The sequence below is a fragment of the Pseudoliparis swirei genome, chromosome 4 (genome assembly GCF_029220125.1).
Source record: "Pseudoliparis swirei isolate HS2019 ecotype Mariana Trench chromosome 4, NWPU_hadal_v1, whole genome shotgun sequence".
Taxonomy (NCBI): Eukaryota; Metazoa; Chordata; class Actinopteri; order Perciformes; family Liparidae; genus Pseudoliparis; species Pseudoliparis swirei.
The window spans coordinates 28,847,670-28,865,690 of NC_079391.1; the positions used below are offsets into that span (position 1 = coordinate 28,847,670).

Consider the following 18,021-nt stretch of genomic DNA (forward strand, 5'->3'; position numbering starts at 1 on the left):
TAGTACTTTAGCAAATAACGTTACTTTAAAATCATATCTGAACGCTCCTGCATTTCACTGCATTACAACACTGACACATAGTAACTGAATGTAACAAGTACACACAAGTATACGCCTGTAATGTTTACAGTTTCAAGTCTGACTGAACTGGATATATAAATTATCGTAAATCCCTTAAATATTGTGTTTTATGTGAAGTCAAAGATGCTCTATAGTTATTTTGTAATTGTCTGATATTATTAGAGGTCGTGGAACTTTTAATCCGCAATCCGCGTTTCCCCCCCGGAAGGGATTCTCTGCCGCCGCCAACGCAGTGGTTTTCAATGTGTGCGCATTTGTTATGTCTCCGACTGGAAACACGTACATTCAGTTTTGGTTTGACGAGCTCCTCGCCCGGTTTGATGCGAGTCTCTTTACTCGGTAAACATGTCCGAGGCCTTGTTGCAGTGGTGTGTGGACCAGTTACACCACAAGTTCGGGTTGGAGGCGTGTGAAGACATCGTCCAGTGAGTAACGTTGAAGAAAAATAGCGGAAAGAAACATGAATATGGCGTCAGTCGAAGTGCTGACAGCCAACAAGCTAACGTGTGCAAGTGAGCGAGATCAAACGTAACGTTATACTAAGCTAGCGTGGTTTGTGCTGCGATGTCACGTGGTCAGTGTGATTAAATACACTACGTGTCAATGACGGTTATACGTGTGTTGAATGTACGGCTTTTGCCGTACAGCTGTAACAGTGACGAAGAGACAGACCCCGGTGTGTTCGTCAGATGTTTATTAGCTGACAGTCAACTTGATCTTTCATTTCCTCACTCGTCATTCTGTTAAATCCACTTTTTTCTCAGTGACACATCATGGATGATGTCATTTTGTATATGTGCCGCTTTTGTCGTGTGAAGGATACGTTTTTTAATTTGCTTTTGGCATGAGCTACAAGGCTTGGACACTATCTACAAAAACAGAAATAAACTAAACATCTATTTTTAAATAAACAGCCTGACAAACAATGTGGCATGTTTTCCACGTTACGTAACGTTTATCTCCGCAGGGACATCTTAAAAGAGCTCTAGGTGTTCTTAGTTGTTATCACCCAGCACCTGGAAGACAACATAATAAATGTTTAAAATATTGAGGATAACAAAACAGGTCTTCAATAGTGCTCCGTTGTATTTAGACATTTCTGCACATGAAAAAGAAAGACAAAATAATAATAATGTCATAAAAAAGGAGATAAATAATTATCTTACACATCAGGCCTATTTAAGAATCTAAAAAAGTTTTAGGACCGTTAAACATAGCTGGAAACCGCACAAATATAAAGAAGTGGTGTGTAGGAATTATTTAGGTCCTTAATGTTTACTACATCCACTTTGACAAAACAACAGTTATTTGATGAAATTGTCTCCTTCTGTCTAGATACATTCTATCCATCGAAAATGCTGAGGAGATCGAGGAGTATGTGGGAGATCTCCTGCAGGGCACAGATGGGCGGAAAGGACAGTTTATCGAGGAGTTCCTCAGCAGATGGAAGAAGACTCAACGCCAGGCCACAGATACCTCAAGTCCTCTCTCTCTCAAGGAATCTTTTTCATCACCAGGTAGGCAGTCTGATGTCTGCCATTGAATGTATTTAAATTTAAATTGTACATAAATCTACCTCCCAGACGTTAATTCAATTCAATTCAGTTTATTTGTATAGCCCAATTTCACAAATTACAAATTTGTCTCGGAGTGCTTTACAATCTGTACACATAGACATCCCTGCCCCAAAACCTCACATCGGACCAGGAAAAACTCCCAAATAACCCTTCAGGGGGAAAAAAAGGGAAGAAACCTGCAGGAGAGCAACAGAGGAGGATCCCTCTCCAGGATGGATAGATGCAATAGATGTAATGTGTACAGAAGGACAGATTTAGAGTTAAAATACATTCAATGAATATGACAGAGTGTATGAATAGTTCATAGTAGGCATATTCCACGATGGAGACCTCCACGATCCATCAGGCAGATGGCGGTGGGGAGGAGGAGGGCGGAGTCTCAACAGTGGGCGGAGTCTCAACAGGACAGTGGCGCAGTCAGGAGCAGGAATTCCACGACCCAGACCTCGATGATCCATCAGCAGATAGGATCTATGCCGCCTCATAGGGTCCGATGACCCCATGAGACGTGAAGTCAAAAGGACTCCGGGGAGAAAGCAGAGTTAGTAACGTGTGATTGAGAGATGAAAATTCATCCTTAAGGAGAGAAAAAAGAGGAGATAGGTACTCAGTGCATCCTAAAACGTCCCCCGGCAGCTATAAGCCTATAGCAGCATATCAAGGGGCTGGACCAGGGCAAACCTGATTCAGCCCTAACTATAATAATAACCTGCCATGCGAGGTACTTGTACGTGACTAAACATTGTAAATAAGTACAAGTTCTAATGATTAAATGTCTTCTGAGTGGAAATGTACTTACAGTGATATCAAAATTGATCTCAAATGCGCTATCCACAGTCTTTGCCGAAAGTAATTTGCGAATTTCCTTTCCCAGAGTTGCAAGACATGACCAAAGACAGCCAGAAGAAGTCCAAGCGCAAGGGCCGTAACAAACTGGAAGTGCTGGGTGTGAGCCAAACGGAGCCTGAGCCAGAGGCAGTCAAAACCCCTATTGATCTGATGAGGGTGAGTACACATCTGCCCTAAACCTTTGCTCTGCTATCAATTACTTTATGGAGGTAGTTATCATGGTTTTAGTGCAACAATGACACAACCCATTACGTTTTAATTGTAAATGATCAATTTAATTTTGATAGTTGTGCTAGATTGTTTTCATTCTTCATTTCCTCTCTTCTTGTTTCCTCTCTCTTTTTTCCTACTTTTTCAGGCCCAAGAAAAGAGCTGTTCTTCCTCAACCAAGAAGAAAAGTAAGTTCGTCAATCTCTACAATAAAGACGGGCAAGACAAGCAGGTCATCTTACTCCCAGGCCGACATCCCTGCGAGTGCCTTGCTCAAAAGCACAAGCTTATAAACAACTGCATCAACTGTGGTCGCATCGCATGCGAGCAAGAGGGCTCAGGACCCTGCCTCTTCTGTGGAAGCCTGGTACGTAACAATTTTGAGTCATGGATTATTTTATTTTTAAACTGCTGACAATTCTCTAGTATTCTTTCCTCACTGATTTCTTTTCTGATTCAGGTCTGCACAAGGGAGGAGCAGGAGATCCTGCAGCGAGACTCCAACAAAAGCCAGAAGCTCCGAAAGAAGCTGATGGGAGGTGAGAGGCCAAAACTAGTCTGAATTCTAAAACACAAAACAAATTTCACGATGTGGATCCATGGTGTGAATTTGTTTCTATTTTGGTGACAGACGGAGGAGAAAGAGATTACCTCCAACACCAAGAGGCCAAAATGAAGGCTGGCTTGGAGAAGGCTGTACAGCACAAAGAAAAACTGCTGGAATATGACAAGAATAGGTATAAAACACACAGTTCATATAAGAGTTTCACAAGAGTGGATATGTTTACTGCTGTGTGTGCTTTGTTCACACTTGAACAGTACATTTTGATTACATGCAGTAGGTGAGCGTAACACTTACCTATTTCTTTACCGTCCCCTCAAAACTCCAGTATCAGCAGAACGCAGGTTCTCGATGACGAGTCGGACTACTTTGCCACGGAATCCAATCAGTGGTTGTCCCCCAACGAGCGAGAAAAGCTGAGGAAACAGGAAGAGGAGCTGAGAGAACTTCGCTACGCCTCTCGCAAGGACAGGAAGATCACGCTGGACTTTGCCGGTAGACAAGTGCTGGACGATGGAAACGACCTCAACGAGTACTACAACAAGTGAGATAATCTTGGCTCCGCTTGAATCCAGGCAGCAAGGGCAGTGTCGTGTCGTTGTGCTTAACACCATGTGAAATGCCTGCTATTTAGGTTAGATGAGACCCTCATGGCGATGAACAGCGAGTCGACATCCAAATCGCCGGGGTATTCTAAAAGACAAGGCGTGAGACAGACCCTCGGAGAGCTGGTCAACCCCAATATAATGCAGTCTGCACCAGAGGTAGGTCATTTCTGACATTTACACTGGGAGTAACAATGGTGTCACACTCTGGTACTTTTACACTCTACATTTGTATTCATTATAGAGCTAAATTGGAACATCAGTAAAATGGGTTGAATGAATGCACTTCTCAGTGGGTGGATGTCGGAGGCAGCAAAAGCAACAAGAGAAACCCGACGCAGGGAAAGAGCTCGGCGGAGGACAAGGGAGGAGAGGAACGTCACAAGTTGCGGCTCCAAGACAAAGACTTGCAGGAGATGTCTGACGGGGGCTGGTGCCTCAGCATGCACCAACCGTGGGCATCACTGCTGATCAAGGGCATCAAGAGGTAAGGAGCAGACAAAATCCCAAATGAGCTCAAGTTGCAGTATTCACCTAAAAAATGCACAGTTTAAAACTCAGGAGTCAGGCCACTAGAAGTGTGTGTCAGCGTCATAAATACACGAGGGCAAAACTGCCCCTAAGAAATAAAATGTTGCCCCTGATATCACTAGCAGAGGGGCAAAAGAAGCCCCCAGAATTTCGATAATTTAATAGCGTTTTGTTTTTTAATTCTGTTACCTGTACTAGGTAGGTGCACCAAAAAAATCAATAAATATAATTTTTCATTATAAAAAAAACTAAGAAATTAGTTATTATTGTTTTTGTCAAAAATTTAAGAATAAATATCCACAAAGAATAAAGAATAAAATGTAATATGATTGTCTGATTTCTGTTTGTTTTTTGTTCAAAAAAATCTAAGAAAACACTTTGAATCTGTAGACTACTGCCTAAGAGTCTTATATTTGCCATTTTTATGACAATTGCTCATATAGTTAATATATAATTATATTATAATTATATAATTTCACAAGTAGCCACGAATTTCTTTTTAAATGCCCCTGGATTTCAGTCAGTGGGGGCAAAAATATGTACATTTCCTACCCTGGTGTGTGTGTGTGTGTGTGTGTGTGTGTGTGTGTGTGTGTGTCTGTGTCTGTAGGGTTGAGGGGCGAACCTGGTACACTTCCCATCGGGGTCGTCTTTGGATTGCTGCTGCAGCCAAGACGCCCACTCCTCAGGAGATTGCCGAGGTGGAAGCGATGTACCGCCAAGTGTACAAGAAAGGTACACAACCTTTACACGGCAAATCAGGAGAATGCGACCGCATACCTGGGACGTCTTGCATGCAGCACTTTTAATTAAAGTCATGTTGCTGCCACAAAGTCTGTTATGACCGTGTAAGTGGACCTTTGCTCTCGTTTCATGTGCAGAGCCCAGGTTTCCGAAAGAATACCCCACCGGCTGCCTGCTGGGCTGCGTCAACGTGAACGACTGCCTGCCGCAGGAGCAGTTCAGAGAGCAGGTCGGTGGAACTTAATTATGAGTTTAATACCAGTAGTAAAGTTAATTTAAAATCCATAATCCTACAACCTAATTGAATTGAACAAATCGGAGATGTGGGTGGTATTTCAGGCCTGAAACTAGGCTGTGCGTGTCATCGTTAGGGGACGCGATGAACAGAAAGACTTGGATAAACATGTGAAATGATGCCGCACCACCACGCTGTCATTTGAAGAGTTTGATTTTCTTGAGTTCCGTGCCGGTGTTTGTGATCCAAGTAAAAGCAGCCGCAAAAACACAAATATCTGGCATGGATGTGTTATTTGGCTTTTGGCGGACTTGGAAGAAGGTTTGACAGTGTTGCTATTATTGTTTTGTCTCGTTGACGTCCTCCTCCTCCGTTTGTTTTTTCTTTGGAGGCTACGCTTTATACCTAATTCGGTTTCATTCATCATGTAAACACATTGAGATTGCAAGAATTGCATGATATTCTGACACACACGCACACACACAGACCTCCTGGATAGTGCAATGTGATTTTATAGACATTAAGAGGCTTATTCCATCGAAGATGAAACTATACGAGACAAAAACAGTCAAACGTTGTTGTCCTCAGATTAGAAAAAGAGTTTAAATTAATGTAGATTATCAATATTTAACCAACAGTTGTATGAGTTTGAAGGGTGATCGTAATTTGTACTCCAGCATTTCTCTTGTATTTTGGAAGTGTTTCTGATAAACACTGTATGTGACTGAGTCAACAAAGCATTGGCTATGTGAAGATGGCTGTTATATCGCCTCCTACCAGCAGAGGGCAGACTGTACCTTTTTACCCCACCAGCTGACTGTTCCCCACTATCAAGGCAGTAAGCGCCATAGCAACAATCACTGAATCACAAACACAGGCTCTCATTATACCAGTCACCTCCCACCATAATGGTTTATATATAGACAATACATTGGCATCGGCCAAGTTTTGTTTTCGCAGCATACATTTCCAGCAAAAGGACATATTGTATCGCCTTAGAATCATAATGCTCACAATATTGCCGAGCTGCAGGAGACATGAGCACAGAACGCCCTCGGATTACGACTAAATCAACAGAGCGCACTGCTGCTTTCTACATCTTTCATTTAATGTCGTCCATGAACACGTCTAGTGAAACCCGCCCTGAAGCCGAGTGCTACGAGGACTCTGGTTTGGCTCTGGATATGTGATGCGGCAAAACCTGGAGGTGCTCCGTCGGCAGTATTGCCAGTGCTTTCCTATTTGGACTCATAAACACAGCCAAATTGATTTAATTGTTTGCACCAAGTATAAACTGGAAAATTTACCCCCACACACACACACACACTCCCCCCATTAAGCCATCATGTGAACACAGAGTCGCTCCTCCATTTGGAAAACATTTAACTTGATTACATTGCCATCCTCTTCTTGCCTGTTTTGCCTCTGGCTTGTCTGAGGTCCTCTGGTCCCTTTTCTTTTTTCTTCTTCCCAGTAACGTTTGATTAATCATTCCAGTTGCCAAAAACAACAATTAGTCAATTGTTAGCAGTCATCAATTATATGAGAAATTACTGTGTAAATACATAGTTTTAGCACAATCGACAAAATCTCCAATCAAAGACGCACCCTTATGTGATCCGGTGTCCGTCACTTCTCATTATCTTTGACGTTGTGCATACACATCTACACGCCTTACATGTCCTATCTCACACATGCATAATGGGGGAGTCTACAGTGGAACCGTATAAACGGGGGAATGTGTTTAAAACGCGACACACTGAACAAACGGGCAAAGCTACCCTCACACACATGGACACGTTCACGAGACGATGAGACACCGGAACGCGTCACATTTGGAAACCGCAGTCGTCTGTTCCAATATCTTCTTACAAAAACAGCCATGAAGAAAAAGCAACGCTCCCCTTTTCAGGATGTAGCCGCTCTGCGCACATGTTTTCACATGTATGTCTTCCTACATAAAGACGGATGTCTTATTTGTCAGTGTTTGGGGTGAAATCATCTTTATAAATGTGTCCTGCTCTCTGGTTTGCATTCTGACTGCCGGGACCTGTAAATCTAAGGGCTTTCCCCTTTTGTACTCTGTCCTCATTCTCTCCTCCACCACTCATTCCACCCAGGGCTGTAAAATCATGTTTGCAGGCAGTGTGACTGCCCTTTCATCCTGTGAAAGGGTGTGTGTGTGTGTGTGTGTGTGTGTGTGAGTGTGTGTGTCCACTTGCACAGAGCAGCCATAAATAACACCCCCACCCAACACAAGGCTCCTCCAGGAAAAAAGGAAAAGAAAGGCAGATGTAGAAAATTGTGAAGCAACCCGAGAAGAACAACGGTGCCAAAGACATAACGCTGGCGCTGAACAGTTGGTTAGCGCTTATTCCAGTCACCGTTTTGGAGAATAAGGCAGAGACTGTGTGCTGCTTTGGCATTTTAAGCTCCCTGCCTCTTTTTATGAAAGCAGAGGAGTGCATGTTGTGTGATTGCATAGCACACAGCTGAGCTGCTGGGCTTGGGGAGTGGGTGAGAGGTGTAGGATTTACTGCCCTGTGTGCTGGCAGTTGTGGGTGGTTAAACAGGGGGCTGGTGAACGACAGACAGCCATTATTCCTCAGGCTCTTCTCAATCTGCTCCTAGTGATCTACGAAATAATAGAAAGTGGAATGTGGGTGGATCAGGAGGGCGCGTGAGAAACGCTATGAATGCAATAAATGCGGTAAATGTAAATATTTGAGCGTCACAGCGGTGGCAGTGGTTCTCCTGTCGGGGCGCTGTTGGACAAAGCAACATCACAAACCTAATACCCCGTTGACAGACATTGGAGAAAGACCACCCCCAGGCTCTGCAGGATTTCCATCTGCTTGACTTGGACCAGTTCTTCCCCTCATTAGAAACTGACTGGTGTATTGATCCCCCCACACACACACACCCGACCTCCTCCACCCATAATCTCTCATTCCTCCCTAACTCCCCAGCTCCCGTTCTACTGATAATTGGCCAGCCATTATGATCTGTGCTCTGTCTTTCCACCACGACCCCCTCCATCCCCCCCAGTGCTCACTCAGCAACGGGTGAAGATGTACGCCTGACCGGCAGACTGGAGGGGGGGGGGGGGGGGGCGTTAGGCAGTTGTGTTGCAGAATTTTTAGCTGGAGGAGGCAGAGCGAGATAATTAAAAAGGATGAGCAGAGAGCCCCGGCCAAGCTAAGCAGGTTTATGGGTGGCGGATCGGCTGCAGATGGTTAACTTTACACATCCAAAAGATGCGCAGCTGTCCAATGTTTTTAGAACTGCACATAAAATGGAGCACAAGTAGGTTTTGAGTGCAACGTTTATCGGCACGCGCACGTACCCGTCCCAAGTCTGCAAAAGGATTCGCGGCAAAGGCGAAGGCACGTCACACCCCACACCGAGCCTGAGTCGCGCCATCAACTCACTCCTGTGGTGAAAAGATTGATTGGATCAATCCACACTCTAAATAAGGGTCTGATTTATTCCTCTGTTGCAAAGACCACATCGCCAGCTGCAGAGCCGCACGGCTTGGTGGATACAAGTCGGAGCTCCAGTCTTTTGGACAGGCATGCCGAGGGCGAGTACGGTCGCATTTCAGAGCTGTATTGATTCATATGAAATTACTATGAGGCCAAGAAAGCAACGTGTGTGTGTGCGCGCGCTATGTAATCGAAGGACGCTATGAATTCCCAGAAGATGAAATGTTGACATAGTAATGCAATATTGGAAGTTTCCACATTCACAGCAGAGGCCTAGTGTGTCCCAGATAAGCATGTTTTATTAACCTCTGCTCTATTGAGGGCTGACATACAGCAGGTCCCCTGGCACTTATTTATATCAGAGAGACACATATTTGAGACTTGCCTTGTACTAGATTGTTTATGGCAGTGGTCTCAAACGACTGGCTGGATTCCATTTATCTGTAAAACATTCAGTTTTGGGTCAAATATGCCCTTAATCGTGTTTAAATACTTGAGATTCTTGCATGTTATTTGCAGTGAAGGCAAAATACCTTTTGTATCCTTTCGTGCCTTCGCCTGCCTTGTTTGGGCATTACGACAGCATGTAACAACTGCAACTCTGCATGTACAGCATGAAACAGGATCATCTCTACAGTGCATCTGGAAAGTATTCACAGCGCTTAACTTTTTCCACATTTTGTTATGTTACAGCCTTATTCCAAAATGGATTAAATTCATTATTTTCCTCAACATTCTACACACAACAACCCATAATGACAAAGTGAAAACTGTTTTTTGCTAATTTTTTCAAATCTGTTAAAAATAAAGAACGAAAACATAACATGTACATAAGTATTCACAGCCTTTGCCATGACACTCAACATTTAGCTCGGGTGCATCCTGTTTCCACTGATCATCCTTGAGATGTTTGATTGGAGTCCACCTGTGCTAAATTCAGTTGATTGGACATGATTGAGAAAGGCACACACCTGTCTATATAAGGTATCACAGTTGACAGTGCATATCAGAGCATAAACCAAGCCATGAAGTTCAAGGAATTATCTATAGACCTCCGAGACAGAATTGTATCGAGGCACAGATCTGGCGAAGGGTACAGAAAGATTTCTGCAGCATTGAAAGTCCCAATGAGCACAGTGGCCTCCATCATCCGGAAATGGAAGAAGTGTGGAACCACCAGGACTCTTGCTAGAGTCGGCCGCCCAGCCAGACTGAGCGATCGGGGGAGAAGGGCCTTAGTCAGGGAGGTGACCAGGAACCCGATGGTCACTCTGACAGAGCTCCAGCGTTGTTCTATGAAGAGAGGAGAACCTTCCAGAAGGACAACCATCTCTGCAGCACTCCACAAATCAGGCCTGTTTGGTAGAGTGGCCAGACGGAAGCCACTCCTCAGTAAAAAGCACATGACAGCCCGCCTAGAGTTAGCAAAAAAGCACCTGAAGGACTCTCAGACCATGAGAAACACAATTCTCTGGTCTGATGAAACAAAGATTGAACTCTTTGGCCTGAATGCCAAGCGTCATGTCTGGAGGAAACCAGGCACTGCTCATCACCTGGCCAATACCATCCCTACAGTGAAGCATGGTGGGGGCAGCATCATGCTGTGGGGATGTTTTTCAGCGGGAGGAACTGGGAGACTAGTCAGGATTGAGGGAAAGATGAATGCAGCAATGTACAGAGACATCCTGGATGAAAACATGCTCCAAAGCGCTCTGGACCTCAGACTGGGGCGACGGTTCATCTTCCAACAGGACAACGAAAGCACACAGCCAAGATAACAAAGGAGTGGCTTCGGGACAACTCTGTGAATGTCCTTGAGTGGCCCAGCCAGAGCCCTGACTTGAACCCGATTGAACATCTCTGGAGAGATCTGAAAATGGCTGTGCACCGACACTCCCCATCCAACCTGATGGAACTTGAGAGGTTCTGCAAAGAAGAATGGGAGAAACTGCCCAGAAATAGGTGTGCCACGCTTGTGGAATCATACCCAAGAAGACTTGAGGCTGTAATTGCTGCCAACGGTGCTTCAACAAAGTATTGAGCAAAGGCTGTGAATACTTATGTACATGTTATGTTTTCATTCTTTATTTTTAATAAATGTGCAAAAATTAGCAAAAAACTGTTTTCACTTTGTCATTATGGGTTTTTGTGTGTAGAATGTTGAGGAAAATAATGAATTTAATCCATTTTGGAATAAGGCTGTAACATAACAAAATGTGGAAAAAATGAAGCGCTGTGAATACTTTCCGGATGCACTGTATATAGTGTAACAGTATCATCTGTATAGTAGAGATGCACCGATCAGGTTTTTGGTGCCGATCACCGATCACTGAAATCAGTACCTGCCGATCCGATAATACCGATCACGGTGTCGATTGAAGCATTCTATTTATTGTGTAGCATTATTGCCTAGGACAATGAGGAAATACATATATAAAGCAACTCAAACATGAAAGAAATTACCGATTTCTTTAAAAATTTAGGACTTTTACTTTGAAAAATGTCCTAATTGATACATTAAAATAGTTTGATTGCTATTGTAGGGGATTTCAGATATGTATGGACCACGTCTGCATTATTCATTTCCTGGAACTCTTGGGGAAATCTATATTCAGGACTTTGTTTCACATACAAAAGTCTGACTTATTTTTATAAACTCTTCCTTGGTACAGTAAAAATGTTTTAATGTTAGCATAATTTAAGCTAAATCTCAGAAACGATCTATAAAGATACAAAATCAGTTCATTGTTTACTTTTATATGCTAGTGTATGATTTGTCGACATCTTATTTTGAAAAACGGATGTTGTTTCACGTGGTTCTTTCCGCTAACTTTGCAAAACCGGATGTTGTCACTTAAATCCTTCCGCTAACTTTATCAAAACCCTCGCGCGCTCCCGATCGAATGTGTTTACCGTGAACATCAGTCTATAGGGGCAGACATGTGAGTGTCGGCTGAGTCGACCCAGAGATTCAACTGAAGGGTTATTTGGGAGTTTTTCCTGGTCCGATGTGAGGTTTTGGGGCAGGGATGTCTATGTGTACAGATTGTAAAGCACTCCGAGACAAATTTGTAATTTGTGAAATTGGGCTATACAAATAAACTGAATTGAATTGAACTCGGGGGACGGGGACGCCGCTCGGTGGTGAGGATCCCCTCGTGGACCACTCACTCTGCGGCCCTCGCCGGGCGCATCGTCTCCGTTGCGCGGCGATTGAAACGTCTGATAGTTCTCGCAGATGTGACGTCATCTGATCGGCCGTTTTGAGAACGCCGATCAAAACCGATAATGGGCATATCGGCCGATATGGATCGGCGCCGATCAGATCGGTGCATCCCTACTGTATAGTATATACATGTAACATATATTATATGTTATATATATGTTATATGTTATATGTTACATGTAACATATAACATGTAACATGTAATATAGTATGTAACAGTATCATCTGTATAGTATGAGTATGTAACAGTATCATCTGTATAGTATAAGTATGTAACAGTATCATCTGTATAGTATAAGTATGTAACAGTATCATCTGTATCGTATGAGTGTGTAACAGTATCATCTGTATAGTATGAGTATGTAACAGTTTCATCTGTATAGTATGAGTGTGTAACAGTATCATCTGCCTAGAATAAGTATGTCCAGGCTTCTAATTGTTCAGCAACCATATGAGTGGGTTTCTGACTGTTACTGCATATGTTTAGATATAATGCAAACTCATTTTTTAGTTCTGCATCCTCTCCACGTTCTCCCATTTTAAGCTTCTCAACATTCCCTCAGTTCTGATTTGGTTTTCGTTGCTGGTTGCTTGGCACCCGGAGAAGGTGTTTCCTGATTTTGTCGTCCCATTTTAAGTAAATGGACATTCTCTGTGAGATTTGGTTCATTCTCCTCTCTGTAGAAAACAAAATTGTCCTTGAATCCTTGGTATCGGGTGCAGATTCCCGTCCTTATATCTGTGTCTGAGATCTTCTCAAATATTCACTTTAAGTTGACGTTTTCGGTTGCTGTCACTTTCCTAAACTGTCAAAGTAGAGAATATCTTTCAACTGTTGTGACAGGGCAGAGCAGAGAGTGCAGTCGTTCACCACTGAAGGCTTCAAAAGGCTCAATACCTCTTTTACCCCCGGAGTGACTCCGATGTCTGTATCTTTAGGCACGAGGTGCCATTTCTTCTGATCATCAGCTAGAACTGAAAAGACGACGCGCCGCTGTTCCTCGAATCTCTAGACAATTTTGTACGCTGAGTCCCAGCGTGTGGGCTAATTACGGATCACTCTGTGTTCGGGCAGTTGCTAATGTTGTGGTTTCTTCCTCAGCTGTCGGGCCGTCATTGGTGAACTGCTGAAAGCAGACTGTCTTTCTCAGCATCGACAGCGCTCCAGACACACGATCTATATACCCGGGCCCTCGTTAATGACTCGGTGCATGTGGTGCCCAAAGCACAGGACCCATGTGGAGTTCTTCTGAAATGCTTTTCTTGTTTGCTGAGGCGTTATCAGTGGTAATGCCAGCCGTATTTGCCACGTCCAGCTTTCATGTTTCGTCTGCTGTCGTTGTCTGAGCCCAGGTTTCTCAAAGCTATCCTCTGGAGTGCGGGGGGAGACCATTTCATATGTATTCTGCGACAACCTCGGAAAGATTTTTAGTCTCATTTGAGTTTTTCAATTCAATTCAGTTTATTTGTTTAGCCCGTTTTCACAAATTATTAATTTGTCTCAGAGTGCTTTACAATCTGTACACATAGACATCCCTGTCCCAAAACCTCACATCGGACCAGGAAAAACTCCCAAACAACCCTTGCACCATACAACTGGGAGGGCAGTTTTCCTCAGCTGCCCTCTGGCAACTATAAGAGAAATATCGCACATTTGCCTTTTTTATCTTTAGATTAGGAACTTTTTTAAATGAACTCATTCAATAATCTTGGGCACTACATTAAATTAATAGTTCTGTGCGCAGAAAAGCATTTAAGTTCATTTACTTTTGACGTATTTTCCTGTCAACTGAAACGCTGCTCTCTGCACTTGCCATCTTAAATGAGCCGACGCCAATATAAGCCCGAACATTTTACCAGAGCGAATGAGACAAGTGGGGTCTGCACAGGGCAGCGCTGGGAGTTTAGTTATTGAGTTATGAGAGGGGGGAAAGCACAGCTGGTACGGCTGTATCTATTCTTTTGGAAATGAGGAGTGAAAAAGTTTGAAATCCTTAGAATCGATATGCATCAAAAGTGTATATCTTTATTCTTTTATTCGCATGCAAGTGTATATCACAATATCATCCGCTTACAGTAAATAACTATCATCTGCTAATCTTAATACAGTATCACCTGCAAACAGTATACTGTATGTACAAAACGGTGTCATCAGCATAGAGTTTGTGACATAACTGTCCTCTGCATACAGTTTATGTACATAAGTGTCATCTGTTCTACTATATAAGGGACCAATCAAATAGATCTATAACGATGTATTTTCGAATGGGGAATATTTGGCATCACATAATCTTGATAATGCAATCATTGTGTAGATTGGATATGACGTTTAAAATAAGAAGTTGCTAATCCAGTTAAATATTTCTTGACCAAGCCTAACTGCACCGATTGGAGCGTCATTTTCATTTAAACCATAAATCCGTGTTGCCGTTCCCATTATCTCAGTCATCGCACCGGCGCTCCGATGCCTGTATTGTACATTTTATATTTTTAAACCTCCAGTTTATACTCAACCCAATTATTTCAGAATATACTGTAAATACGATACCATACTGCAGCGCCCGTAGATTTATGTACATGTCAAATAACAGTAACTATAGACTTGTGACACATCACATAGCTGCAAGCTCAGCCACTTATCTGTTAGAATAAGTGCTGCTTTCTGTGGAATTCCATCTGTGCGAGGCTCTGCCTCTGACCTCCATGGTGGAGCGCCCAGTCTTGTTAGGCCGGCTGGAAGCCCCCGACTGATGCCTGCGTTTCCTTGTGTGGTAATGTGATACTTATATGCTGAAAGCCTTCCTGCAAGCATGCCACCGCACACACACACACACGCACACACTCGGGGTATATTGGATGCATTCCATAGGAAGGTAAGTCGGGCGATGCAATTTTATCTTCCCCCTTCTTGCTCTGTAACATTGCACAAATCCAGAGCAGTGGCTGCTCCCCTCCCTTCCCCCTACATCATTTCATCTTCATATCCACCCCCCCCACACACACACACTTCCTCTCTCGCAGTGTGTTTTACAAGTCCGGCCTGTGAAATTCTACGTGTTCTGTGAGAAGTCCGATTATGCCCGGTGGAACAGACGTGCACATTTGCACGCAACTATAAATCGCTCTCTCTCTCTCTCTCTCTCTCTCTTTTACTATCTCTTTCTGTACAGCCCTCTGTCACACACGCACACTCACATTCCTCCTCTTCCTCCCATTTTTTCCCTTCTTGCTGGGCAGTTTGCCATGACAGAGAGGTCGGACATCATGTGATTCTGCAGTGGTGTGGAGAATGCATTCAGCCCAGTGTCCCCAGGCACCGGATGACAAACCAACCAAGCCTCAGTCACAGGTTTTCAGCAGCATGAAAAATACATAGAACCATCCGCCAGACTTGAAATGGTCTGCTCCGCTGTTGAGAATGTCGCTGCTGTTCTTAAACCACCAAATCCCTCACCCTGAACACAGGATCCCCCCAGGGTTGCGTCCTCAGCCCCCTACTGTACTCCCTGTACACACATGACTGTGTGGCCAGGTTCAGCTCCAACACCATCATCAAGTTTGCGGATGACACAGTGGTGGTGGGCCTGATCTCCGACAACGACGAGAAGGCCTACCTGGAGGAAGTTGCTGATCTGTCACTCTGGTGCCAGGACAACAGCCTCATCATGAATGTCACCAAAACTAAGGAGCTGATTGTGGACTTTAGGAAGGTACAACAACAGAGGACGTACTCACCACTGGGGATTAACGGGACTACTGTGGAGAGGGTGAGCGGGTATAAATACCTGGGAGTCCACATCACCGAGGATCTGACATGGTCAACAAACACAGACACTCTGGTGAGAAAGGCAAGGCAGCGCCTCTACCACCTCAGGCAGCTGAGGAAATTTAAAGTTTCCCAGAGGATCCTTCAGTCCTTCTACTCTGGAGCTGTAGAGGCGTCCTGACAGGAAGCATCACAGCCTGGTTTGGCAACTGCTCCGCTCAGGACAGGAAGGCTCTGCAGAGAGTAGTGCGTTCGGCTGAGCGCACTATTGGAACTACACTCCCACCCTGCAGGACTTGTACACCAGGAGGTGCAGAACCAGAGCCGGCAGGATCATGAAGGATCCTCACCACCCCAACAACAGACTGTTTCAGCTGCTGCGGTCAGGCAGGCGCCTCCGTAGTCACGCTGCAAGAACAGAGAGACTGAGACGGAGTTTCTTTCCTCAGGCCATCAGGATTGTGAACTCCGACCTCACCAGGACCCCCACATAGACCCACACAACTGCCCCTCTTAGGCACACACACACACACACACACACACACTTACTGTAAATATTGTGTTGTTTTTTATTTGTAAATAGTGTGTACTTGTTGCCCTTGCACATTCCTGCTGAGCATTGCCACTTTCATTTCACTGCACACCCTGTGTGTGTATGTGACAAATAAAATATCTTGAATCTTGAATCTTGAATCTTGAATCTTCTTTGAATGGCGCACAGTTGCTGCTGCCGCTGCTGAGGGGACTGTCAGTGGAGCCCCAGATACCATCTCACTTCCATTTGGTTCCTCTCATTTAATCGGACGTGTTCCGCACGCTGATCACAGGGGCCGCACGAGTCATTTCAGGCAGCTTCCCTTTGATGGTCTGAAGGATGGCAGTGTTGATGAAAATAAGTTGGAATCAAAAAGAATGAATACCACGCCGTATGAAGTGTTGGACTGAATGCTAAACCGGTTCAAATTCTCCCTTCTTTATCCTTTAAAAAAAAGATTATTATTTCTCTTTTCAAGTCGGAACTCTCCAACAAATGACATGTGTCTCTTGTCTTTTCTCTTCAAAGTCGGTATGTGTAGTCATTACCATAAAGCATAAACAGGAAAACATGCAGATGCTCATAATGTCAGAGTTGACTTATTATATTATTGACTATACCAGAAGACTAGATATGAAAGCTTCATAGTTAAACAATTTTTCTTTTGTTTACATTGAAGATCTCATGGAAAGACATTACCAGTTATACTTCATGAGCAGGTTTAGTTTGAATGTATTTAAAATTCAGTTTGGCAATTCCAATATATTACCATTTATGCAGCTAACAGCACATTTTAAAATCTCAGTATGAGATTGACAAACGTCCAAAGAATTTAATTCTACCATAATGTATTATGGATACACATGTTGTAAACCACATATAAAAGAACTAAAACATATTCACAAGACAAGCAACTCGTTGCAATTATTCCTTTCACGTTTGTTTACCTGTTTCTAGTCATTTTTGTGTTGATTTAGTTTATTATAGAATTTAATTATAAATGTTTTTATTGTAAAAACTCATTTAGATTTGTGTTTAGCGTCTCTGCTTACCCTAACCCATTTTTTTCCGTGGTAGTATTACATGTACAGAAGAAACAGGGAAGGATAGAGTATCTTTAGCTGTTGCTGTTTTCGAATAGGTACATTTGCAATTCTTTTATTTCTCGGCAGATGAAACTGGAACAGCCTATTTTTTCCCTTCTTTTTTAAGCTTATGTCATCTGCTTCACAGTTTGTGCTTTCTTTGAAATAATGGCATCGGCTGTGTTAAACAATGTTTGCATAAAAGAAAGGGTGGAAAAAAAGAGACCTGCAGATTTTATTGTTGTGATCTATTTAGTGCCTTGCCACAGGCACACTTCAACCCCCCACAATGAGCTTTAATGAAGCATAGAATCAATATGTTTGACATTTATCTCCCGTCTCCACATCTGGTGTTTGTTGTTGATGCCCCAAGATGGCTCCTCGTGAGGCTCGTGCCGGTGCCAGTTTACTGCTATGTGGAATGAGGAAAAAGAATGGAGGTTGTGCAGGCGCGGCACTCGGCGAGTACACTTCACACGCAAAGTCGGTCAATTGAATCATTATTCTTAACGCCCGTTCCCATCCGAATG

The 18,021-nt window shown here is 43.5% G+C and overlaps 1 protein-coding gene across 2 annotated transcripts in view; it reads left to right on the top strand.

Moving 5' to 3' along the window:
• Positions 1-371: 371 nt before the first annotated feature.
• Positions 372-18,021, top strand: part of trip4 (thyroid hormone receptor interactor 4) — an 84,263-nt gene continuing 66,613 nt past the window's right edge. For both annotated transcript variants that reach the window (XM_056413025.1, XM_056413026.1), the window contains exons 1-11: positions 372-506; positions 1,417-1,598; positions 2,533-2,663; positions 2,866-3,084; positions 3,178-3,256; positions 3,349-3,454; positions 3,608-3,823; positions 3,914-4,043; positions 4,178-4,371; positions 5,026-5,150; positions 5,297-5,388. In XM_056413025.1, coding sequence (XP_056269000.1) covers positions 427-506; positions 1,417-1,598; positions 2,533-2,663; positions 2,866-3,084; positions 3,178-3,256; positions 3,349-3,454; positions 3,608-3,823; positions 3,914-4,043; positions 4,178-4,371; positions 5,026-5,150; positions 5,297-5,388 — 1,554 coding nt within the window. In that variant the 5' untranslated portion in view covers positions 372-426. The remainder of the gene's footprint in view (positions 507-1,416; positions 1,599-2,532; positions 2,664-2,865; positions 3,085-3,177; positions 3,257-3,348; positions 3,455-3,607; positions 3,824-3,913; positions 4,044-4,177; positions 4,372-5,025; positions 5,151-5,296; positions 5,389-18,021) is intronic.